The 11,933-nt window shown below is 34.0% G+C and overlaps 1 protein-coding gene across 1 annotated transcript in view; it reads right to left on the bottom strand.

Moving 5' to 3' along the window:
- Window positions 1-11,933, bottom strand: part of LOC117107456 (collagen alpha-1(XI) chain-like) — an 80,434-nt gene that overhangs the window by 40,369 nt on the left and 28,132 nt on the right. The window contains exons 4-5 of the mRNA XM_033249157.1: window positions 3,804-3,966; window positions 318-455 (exon numbers count right to left, since the gene is read on the bottom strand). Of these exons, the coding sequence (XP_033105048.1) occupies window positions 318-455; window positions 3,804-3,966 (301 nt within the window). The remainder of the gene's footprint in view (window positions 1-317; window positions 456-3,803; window positions 3,967-11,933) is intronic.

Genomic DNA, 11,933 nt, shown 5'->3' with positions numbered 1-11,933 from the left:
ATTGTATTATAGGTCTCCTGTCATTCTTTTCATCCATTCATTATTGGGAAAGCATTATGTCATCAAAGATATTCAATAGAGAATAGTACTGTGCAAATTGTATACACACATATGGTTTCACATAGTAGGCCTAATGAAATGTATACACACAGTGATAACAACATTGCATATAAATGTTTAATGATTGTTTTAACGCTTTATTAATACAGTATATAAAAAGCCTAGTAAATTGTAATTGCTAAATAAATTCAAACAAATGAATGAATCCGTACTAAATATTCCATATAATCAATGATTAGATGGGTGAGTAACGTTACCTCTGTGGTGTCTGGGGTAGGCACGGCGGGCATATCAGTGAATTTGGGCATAGGTTCAGAACATGGTGGAGAATACCGGCTACATAGTTTAAACGCCGCATCTGGGTTTGGAATCAGAAGCAGTTGTTGTACGGTCCCCTGAAAAAAAAAACAACAAAAAAAACAGAAGGTGATGGCGGGTTATTGGCAATTTAAAAAATATGAGGCAGTTTCTTAAAATAATTGGATGACTAGCTTGATCGTGATGTTGGTAGGCAGCTCGTCTTTATGTTTAAGAGAAGATCTAGTTAGCGATTAAGTTCGCTTTTGGATTTTACCAGTTTATATTGCCTGAAAATTACATTTAAGTGTATGGAATTCACAAAATTGCTTTGCATTCCCGAACCTTCTAAGTTAGGGCAAGATTTTTCAATTGATCTTTACTTACTGCATGCATAACTATTGTTAATTGATTGATTAGTATGAATAATGTTCAGAAATGCATATTTTGTGTATAGCCATAGACCAATAAGCCTAATAAAAATAAAAAGTTTAAAATTTGTCTTACAATTGTTACGATTCAGAAAAGAAGATATAACATATACGACGAGTGACAATAATATCGGGATAGGCCTATATTAAATCTGCTCATTGTGTATGCATAAGGCTTAACTAAGTTTCAATAATGCTCGATGAATCACAACCACCGGAAAATGAGCACTTAGCCCCTCTCTGTTCTAATCGTACACGTGTCAATCATCCAGCCACTGTTCAACTGTATTGAGCAATTTTATAAAGAATCCGATTGAAAATATTATAAGAAAACTTTCATAATCTGATGTATTGCACCTGCATTTTAACTTTTTAACATAAATGTCGGATGAATGAACGTTTCTGCCAGTAAATCGTCAGGTAGATAGGCCTACATCTATGTTGGAATTCCCGATTAAAATAGGTTTATCTAGATTTTATGTCTGAAAATTGTCCGTTTCATTTTATCATATCAATCATTAGGCAAAGGTCTGTCCGGATACAGTATTGATTTATTAATCAAATCATTATCGGTCACCTGTCTAGATGCTCTCTCGGAAAAAAAAAAAAAAACCATGAACGATTATTAAATTCGTAAAATAAACAGATTATATATTCACTGTTATTATATTTAATTATATTCTCAAGAAATTCATCTGGAGGCTTATGGAAGTGGAGCAATTCATTAATTCTACGTATTTCTGGTTGACTTAAAAAGAATTTACATTATTATTGTGATTACTCGTGGCGCTCATGAGCTCATTGACTTGCGCATGCGCTGCTCGTATCTCGCAGTAATCTCGTAACCATGTACAGTATTATGAATTGTGACTTAGATCGTGTGTTATTTATAATATTATATTTCTTAACAGAAGGATCCTGTAGATCGATGAATTTTCAGCGCTGTTGTTCTTCAGATGTAGCCAAGTTCGCAGTGAAGACAACAATCTGATACTTTGTAGCGTAATACCAATCTGATAGTAGCGTGATAATACCGATATAAAAGCACTTGGAAGCAACGCGTGCCTAACTTTGTTACCCACGTCGAACTCTCCTGATAACTGTTACATGACACCATGGTGACACTTTTTTAGTCGCCTAGTGCCAAAAAATAGTTTGAAGTTTTTCGAGAAAGGATCAAAGTTCAATAGAGTAGTATATTTCCACGTGACGTTACACAGCACGTAGCTACAAAGCTGCATACTGGTCGAAACGGAATGGGCCGGTGGGAAAATATCGGCATTCATCAGTCAACAGTGGTTAAATATTACAATTTGTAAAATCGTGATCTAGTAATCAATTATTCCTCTCGTACCCGTTGATTTTAAAATAGCTTTCTGACCTTTCTCTGTTGGGTATTAATCGATCTTTGTAACACAGATTATTTTTTCGCGATTATAACTATTAATTACATGTCAAGAAATTTCAGCTTAATGCTAGATGTCGTACGAATGATATAGTTGTAAGTACTGTAGTTTAAATAATGATAACGACAAAATGTCTTTTCAATTTGAAGTAATTTAAACACCGATAACGAATAAACAAATGATTAGGCCTATATTACAAAACCTCTATACAAAATATATTGAAGAAAGCGATGTACGTTTGAAGGTTTTTTTTTCCAAGCTCAGTGTTCTTATTTTTTGGTCAATTTCAGTCTCAAACTGTTCTTAGTTGTTCTTATTTTTACACACTTTTTAAACACAGAAAATTATTCAGCAATATATTATACTGTACTGTCTTATAGTGGGTATTACATTGTCACACCAACTGCAAAAATAAGGTAGGCCTACAGATAAGATTTGTTGGTTTTTCTTTTTTCTTTAAATAAAAATTTCATTTGACATTTGACATCAGCCTCAATTTGTTTTTTGTTTTTGTTTGTTTTAAGCAATTTTAGCCTCAGTGTTCTTATAAAATGAGTTCTTCTATAACAAAAAATGTGTACGTTTAGAGTCCATCATTGGCTCATTGAATTTTGAAAACATTAGTAATCATTTTCTTTTTGTTTGAGTTTTACAAGAAATTATATTCTAGCTTTTAATAAATATATGGACACAGTCATATTTATTTATGTTAAATATTTTAAATGCTTAGGTTTATCTAAACATGTGGCCTATTATGTTCGATAGGATAAACAAATTAGATAACATTTTAAATGCTTATATTACAATATTAAACCAATGAATTTCAAGTGAACTGAAAATGTTCTCATCGAGCCCATCGCAGAATGGACTGACTGCGAGTGGGCGCTTTCTCTCCGCTTACCGTTGTAATTTTCGAGCATAATGTAGACAGATGCCAGAGAGAAATGATATGATTGAATTAAGTATTATAAATGCCGTAGGTTATGTACACGACCTGACAGGTGTTTTGGTTGTACGATGTGGTGCAATTTTAGATGGTTTGATTTTACGCTTACTAGGTTTTCCCCATCGTCTGTTAATAATTGTAGTCATTTGGTTTAGCTACACTGAAGCATCGTATTCCCATTTAAACTATGGATATAACTAACTCCACGATTTAACCTCGATCCAGTTAAGAAGGGGGAGGGGGAAAGAATGTGCGAGCAGAGTGACTCTTGGCCCAGAGCCCCATGGTAATGTGAGCTCTAGCACCTTCAATAATAGTATTTGATCAAATTGTATTAACTAGTATAGTATTTTTTTGAAAAGCTTTACAAAAATTTCCCCTCACCTCCACTGGACAACTACTACCACCACTACATTTTTAGTAATATCTTAAAGTAAATTGTTTACAACGTCTACGCGTAAATTGGGTACTGTATTAGTTTAGTCAAATTCACACTAACTTATTACCCGGTAATTAATTAACAAATAGGCCTACATAATTAAAATGTCATCACCATCCTCACACGCGCTTGGTGCGCGCGAGTGCGTGTTGGTGTTTCCGTTTATGTGTAGATGCGGGTGCGTACGTCTGTGTAAGTAATAACATACTTCATACAGTACTTACACTGAACACTTCCTTGATGCCTAATTTTCTTCCGAATACTGTAATTCCTTCTGTATCTATCAATGCAGGTTCTTCTCGTGCTAATGTCTTGGTTTCTCGTTCTTCACAATCTAGTATAGCTGTTACCAATTGTCCTCTAACGCTAAATGCAACTCGATGCCATCTGAAATATTACGCAACAATAACTTTGTTATTACAACTATCTGAAAAAAATGTTAATATACCATATATTTTGAGAAAATCTCACAACTTAAGCTTAGTCCAGATTATCAAATTTTCTTTCAAAACACATGTTGTATGGCCATATATCAATCAATCAATCAAACATTTATTCACTTCCTCTTAACAGGATACAATTACAACATATTTTTTTTTATATTAGTCATGATGTGCCTATATATGGTCATGATGTGATGTCATCATTACCATATTTAGGCATGTCGTAAGTTCCAGTTACGGATATAGGCCCTATTGCATCATCTTGAAAGAACTATTACTTGTTAGGCCTACTATAACCTAAAATGTCTTGTTGGGTCTATTTGAATAATTATAAGAATTAACAACATTATGGTCATAATATTTAAAAAAAATAATAACAATAGCAACGACATAATAATGCCAGTAGTACCGGTGGTAATAATAATAATAATAATAATAATAATGATAATATTGTAATGATAATACTTATGATGATGAAATCAATACTAAATGATAAAATCAATACTAAATGAAAATAATAATGATGATGAAGATAATAATAATAATATTTTTTTATTATTATCATCATAATAATCATCATAATAGGCAGGTAATATTGAATAGTAATAATAATATGTCTGAAAATAATAATATTGATAGAAGGTTCGTATGGCGAAGTAACGCTAATAAATGTATTCGGTGAACACTGTTATGATAGTTCTGAGGAGAACTGTTGTGTTGCTGAGAATCGAGAGAATGTTATTGTAGGCTAATTGTTCCAACCATGTTCTAACTGAAATAAATTTTGATATGTTGTAGAACTGATTTTTCTAAGACACAAAAAAGTTGTTTGACGAAAAACTGGGGAACGGTGAATGAGATACAGATTTTTTAATATTTAAAAACTGGGGGGAAAAGGAGCGTAACTACCCATTTTTACACCTTATTCCCCCAGTTTTTAAATATTAAAAAATCTGTATCTCATTCACCGTTCCCCAGTTTTTCGTCAAACAACTTTTTTCTGTCTTAGAAAAACCAGTTCTACAACATATCAAAAAATTTTTTTCCGCCGGAGCAGTTGTTCTGAAAATCATACTACGTTGTCTGTAACACATTCACTGTGAAGGAATTCCCCAGATAATGGGACTATTGAAGTACCAATTTGAAGTGCTCCTGGATAAATGATACTCTAATTCGAAAATTTCAAAGGTCATATTAGATATTATTTATAAAATGTGGCTGATAGCGATGGAATCACATCCAACCTCGGGCAAATATAAAAGTAAGCATAGATGTATTTACTTTTCTCTGTCTTCCTAGACTCGCACAACAACATACCGATGCAAATTTGATCCATCAATGAAATCAACGAACAATTCAGAAAAAAAGGTTTCGACAACGTATCACATATGGTGAGTCTCCAGCAGCGACCCAGAATATGTCGAAAGTTTAACTTGGGGCATGTTGTGAAACCAATCAGTGGTTATTCACAAATCTTGTTATGTTTAGAAAAAAAAAAGAAATTCCACATCAATACGTCTGAACAAATTAAAAAATGAATTATCAAAAAGAGGTGTGGAGTTTTTGAAGATATGCAGACTTTTTTTTATTAGGTAGCAAATGACAAAATTCTTTCAAAACAATTTCTCAGATATATTTATTAAATTTTAAATAATTCAGACGAATTTGTCAACCCACGAGTGTCTTTTGAAGTATCGTAGTTGCAGCTACCATATGTGCACTCAAATATTATATTCTGGCACAGAATGAAAACAATTGCCTAGTAACCATGCTAGTCTTCCTGTGGGTCGAACAAATCCACCAATAGGAAACCCTGATAATCACTTTATAAACCATGTGATTTGATTACAACTCTGGTAAACGAAAGTAGGTTAAAATACATTGATCAATTTAACCGCAATATACACACGCAATAATAACAACAATAGTAGTAATACGGTAATAAATAATAACTGTATTATTAATAATTGTTATTATAGGCCCAATAATGATGATGACAGTGATGAAAATAATACGATATTATAAAATGACGAAGCATAATTACTGTATGTCTATTATTATTTATATTATTCCTCATAATTTTCATGAAGATAATGACGAGAATCGGGCTTATGGGTGTAGGCCTAATGTTAAATAAAATTTCAAATTATACTGCTAAGCCATAGGTGTAATTACATGGTCTAACTTGAGACGACGACGGAGTTTTGAATGAAGAAATGCCTTGGACTATTTTGGCTGATATGAATGATGCGATAAAGTGTTGTGATTTGGTTTCTTCTATTCATGTTTGACTTCAATAACGTATGAGTAACTGAGTCAAGACAGACACCCAATTGTGTATCAATAAAACGAAGATGACTGCCGGTGTTGTGCATCTGGTTGAAATAATTATACAAAAGTTCAAATAGGTGTCAAGTAAGAGGCATGTCCTTATTTTTATTTAAATAATACTTCTATCAGATTTGAAATGAAAATAGAATGGTATTTCTAGCCCGCTGGGTAGAACTTCGATGAGTATTCATGACAGTTATTTTCATATCGTCTTTAACCTCTCAAAATGTGGCGGTGCAGTGTGCTGTGTCGACCGACGTGTTTACTGTATAGTCATAAGTATCATATAGCTCACACAAAATGTACAACAGACAGAAGATATGAAGTAGACAGGTATCAAATTTCATGTGATAATCATATTAGCACAACCCATAATATTGATCACACCCATTGTGATATTGCATAAAAAGATTATAACAATCACTTTTTTTCAAACGGGGGGGGGGGGCGGGGGGGGGGGGGGGAGGGGCACAACAGGTTCAGAATAGATAGTAGCACATAGCATTAATACCTATGCATTGAATTTTTTTTAAATTTAATGGCAAAACGGGGAGGGGGCACGTCGTACCCCCATGCCCCTACTGGATCCGCCACTGTTATACCCCTTTTGGCGACAACACAACAGGCAATGACTAAGACCCGCCGCTTGGATATTGTTGTTAAGGTGTGGGAACTTGATAATTACAAAGGTGTGGGAACTTGATACAGTAATTACAAAAGCGTAATCCTGACCTTAAAATAATACATTGTACTTGGTCACTTATGTTAAGTTTCAACAGAAAGGTTCATTGGCAAATACCTAACATTTCGTATTATAGGCTAACATTGCTAACTGCTCTGTACTGTTGATGATACGAAATTATGAAAAGCGAATTTGCATCAATAAACTTCAACATAGTTTACACTTTTTTTTAAAGAACACATTTTATAAGAACACTGAGGCTGAGGTATAATTTCAAATGAGATTTATATTTTTAAAAACCAAAATATTATATCTGTACATTATGTGCAGTAGGTGTGACAGTAATACCCTCTATAATACAGTACAGTAGGTGTACCTATCTGACATTTGGGGGCCATTTTTTGTGGGGTCACTTTCACCTACATTCCAGTTCAGTGCATACTGCCGTACAATTAAATAATTCTTTGTTTAAAAGGTGTGTAAACTAAGAACAAAATAAGAACATTTTGAGCCTGAAGTCGGCCAAAAAATAAGAACACTGAGCCTGGGCAAAATTTTACTGGTTCCTATAAAAAAAAAAAAAAAAAAAAAAGAGTGTATATCATTTTAATAGGAAGCCAATTTCCATATTTCATTTTTCTAATGACGAAATATAAATTGATTTTTTTTTCTTTTTGTATTTGAAAAACAGTTATGTTAGAAAAGAAAATTAACCTGTATATAGGCATCATGTTGAATGCAACTTGTTAAAGAAACTTGTTAAAGAACCGGACAGAGAATAAAAACATTTGTGTGTGTTCTGGTGGTAGAATGAGTTTTTAGTTAAGGACTAGGCCCCTGGGTTTTCAATAATAGACTGCGTGGATTACTATATACCTTCACTTTTTAAGGACCTTGGATCGAAAAACATCTTGAAGCAAGAAGTATGGTTTCAAAATGAAAAGCTCAGTGCGGGCCAGGCCTTATGCAATTCAAAACACATGTCATATTGTACATGCGAGATATGCTTTTCGTCTGAGTTTGAGTGTTTAACCTGTTATGTACACATATGTATCAACAGGAGCTACGTTTCTCTAGCTACAATCGCGACAGGACTCTTAACCATGTTCTCCATGTTTGGCGCCTCGCGGTTGGTTATACCATGATTATACGGCCGACAGTTTATGAATGAGACCCGAAATCTTGGCACATTTTCTTGGCAACTGTTTTCGATTTGTTTTGATGCATTAGCATACCCAAGAGGTGCGGTGTTATATTATATGAACTTTGTGAACTACTACATGAATACGTAATTCTGATGATTTTAAACAAATTTTCCTAGCATTCCATTAATCCAATTCGTATATAAGAATAATAATTCTGAATTAATGTATGGAATGTTCTTTAAATAGATGAAATGAATGCTATGAGAATGCCCGTGAGCCCATCATCACCAAGGTCACGTTCTATTAATAAAATTATGGTATTGGAGTGATATTACCGCTGGGCGTTGGGCGGATAGTCACTGAGAACTCAGATGGAAACGCCACCAAAACTTATCGCATGCCCGCTATACAGGTTTTAAAAAATATGTTTTTATATAACTCACAATTACATAATTATTGGTCTATAATAAGCATTTCTCTCAGAAGGTTGCCCTAGTTCTGTTGCCAACGTGTAAAATAGGTCTACAGGAGCAGATGTTAATAAGTTCGATTTCAGGCTCATGTCCTAGAAACAAACGAGTCTTGTTAAATTATTAAAATGGCTCAAAAGCAACGAATGTTCGCCTAAAGCCTATATGTTGATTTGAATATGTAGTCTAAAATATATTGGCAATACTAAGCCTTCAAGAGAAATCCTTCGAAGCTTACTAAAATTGAGGTTAATTTTGTAAGTTGGGTGAACCATAAACTAAACTATCCTCAGCCACCCGCCCCGAGTATGTTGTCGCACCTGGATTCTGGAATAAAGTCTTGGAGGCAAATTCAATATGATTTGTACTAACCACAAAGGTACACACCAAACACAATCACATGATGTCATTTTCGTTTATAAGTACATTTGTGGGATTGAGTTAAAACATTATAATGTGTCATGTTCGTTTATAAGTACATTTGTGAGGTTGAGGTGAAACACTAACACTCTCATGTTCGTTGAAAAAGCACGTTTATGCGAAGAATGTAAACCTCTTCTGTGGACGACTGTTTTTTTCTTTTTTTGCTTAATGGTGTTTTTTAATACCTGTGGTATTATTTATTCTAACTGAAGTATCGTGCATATTCCCTTCAGTCTCGGAGTAGTAGGTACTATATAGCGAATGTTATTATTGTATAATATTAAGTTATATTATTTTAAAAGAAGAAACATGGGGTACAACGATAGAAAAATGTCAAACCACACTGTAAAAACAGCGTTAATGATTTAAACACAAAGCTCCACGCAATATTGTCCCGTTGCTGGTGACACGTTTAAAAGCTAAATGTGTTTAGACATAACTTAATGTGCTTAGGAACGTGTTTAGCATTAAATGTGCTTAGGTATTTGACATCATGATGTCAAATACCTAAGCACGTTTAGCTTTTAAACGTGTCACCAAAAACGTTTAAAAGCTAAACGTGCTTAGCTTTTAAACGTGTCACCAAAAACGGGACAACATTACGTGGAGCTTTGTGTTTAAATCCTCCACGCTGTTTTTACAGTGCAGTTTTACATCATAAACCAAAGTGTTTTAACTTTTAATTAGATATATGCCTAGGCCTACAGTAAACTTACTTTCTCTCTCAACCCAAAGTTAGTTTTTAGATAAATAATAATAATAATAATAATAATAATAATAATCTTTAATTAAATGCATCAATATGCCTATAGCCTTCTTACTCTGATATATCTTTAAGATTAATGCGCACTTCCCGGAGATTAATTATGATATTTTCCGAATAAGGTATGCCGAAGCAGGTGGTCAAAGCAGTATAGGACAACGATTGGACTAGCCAATTAAACTGAAAAATTGCTTACTCAGGGAACTCAGACAATTTTCAATCATCAGCATCCGATGTAGCATTCACAGGCCTATCTCTGCCTATTGGCATTACCTTTTTTTTAATATAAAAACTATAGTTTCGGTAAAAAGGGAAACGCACGCCCACCAATACAGTCAGATACTGTAATATATTAATAACAATTTCTGTGATCATTTCATTAATGCTGAACTGCAAACCAAATTACATTTTGTAAGCGGACAAAAGGTTGAAATGCCGAAAAAGTTCAGCAATAATTTAATGTGTCCTTTTCACATACTGCCGATAGGCCTACTAGAGCAAACTGCAGGGCCTTAATTTTTTAAAATCTATTTAAAGAAATGCATTTATTACAATTACAATGACAGACGAGATGCAGGAATAAATTTTATATAAAATTTATTCTCAAGATTTATGATTATGTCCCTGCAAGTAGTGAAAGCGCACCTGTAGTGCGGGCGGTTACCTACCACCTGCGATCCACCTCATTTTATTCGTAATTTATTAAGACCGAGACTGTAGTCGCCTATGGAACGCCAAAGCATGATTGCCCCGAGAACCTTGAAATTAATACAGGAGTTGTATCTAGTACTGAATAACACATCGGAGTATCATACTTGCCACGTCCACGGAATCAAAATACACTACTAAAGTACGGTCTCTGTATGCTGGTAGAAGTTACAGTACACTCCCCTAAAAATGTTTGTCCTGGGAGTTGCACAATGAACGTGTACACCTCTATGGTTACACCATGGAGGACTAAAAGTCGCATTTCACATCCAATCACCTTTAATCAATATCCAATAAATAATCGTAAAGTGCAACAATTTTCATTAATATTCTGCATCAGTGAGGTTAATACACAATTTTATATAGTTCATATTTTACGTTTGACCCAAACATGGTGCAAAAGGTTTATAATACTGTATATGATTTATAAAAGCAATCATGTTATGCAAAATCAATTTGATTATTGACATAAGTAGGCTACAATGCTCATATCACCAGCCACTATGTTGCATGCGTCGTACATAATGAAAAAGAATAATTTAGTATAAAATGCCATTTAATTTTAAAACAAATTCTGCGTCGTAATGTAAAGGTGTATTACATACCATTTTAAATTGTTTTCATTACAATTAAACATTGATATTCTATGTAGTCTGTGTCCTATAAAATCACTAGAAAACAAGTTATATATGTCTATTATCATATTCTTGTTCTCTCTGTACACAGGAGTCCCTTATCTAAGTGACACGCTAGTGGTCATAATGCCCGTCCTGTCAAGTTGTTTTAAGTTGACATTAAGTTCTAACGCACCTGTTACAATTATTATCGTGTACGTGTTCTCATAAAATGGAACCCCTGCGCCTGGATGGTCAATGTTTAGATACGATATTTAAGTTGTTAAACTACTGTATTTTGTTTCTCTATAAACGGACAAAATCGACAAACACCAAGGGGTTGGAAATTGATAATAACTATTCTCATTTGCTGAAATTGAATTTCAGATGGCTTCTCAGATAGGTCTAAATTACCGATATAGAAATATGATCAGGTGACCAGCAGGTCAGGTGGTAAAGGCACCGGGGAAAATTACGTCATCAAAGGGTACTGTATCCCAGATATCTTCACTGAAGCTACACCTTTTAATTTCCAGGGGTTGTTGACGTGGCAAGAATGTATGCAAGGTAGTCTGCTAAAACTAGTCTACTAAAAAATAGGCGCTATGAAGCTGTGGATCGGTGGTTAGAATACCAGCTTTCAATCAAACCTCATGGGTTCTAATCTTGTTATTATTTTCACAACTAAAACAATTTTTCACGTTCACCCAGTGACATGACAATTGCCACACCAAATAATCATAATTATGTCCAAGGCACACTATATGGAATATCT

The sequence above is a fragment of the Anneissia japonica genome, unplaced genomic scaffold (genome assembly GCF_011630105.1).
Source record: "Anneissia japonica isolate Jap-2015-1 unplaced genomic scaffold, ASM1163010v1 scaffold288091_len1417266_cov198, whole genome shotgun sequence".
Taxonomy (NCBI): domain Eukaryota; kingdom Metazoa; phylum Echinodermata; class Crinoidea; order Comatulida; family Comatulidae; genus Anneissia; species Anneissia japonica.
This window is presented reverse-complemented; position numbering and strand designations above follow the sequence as displayed.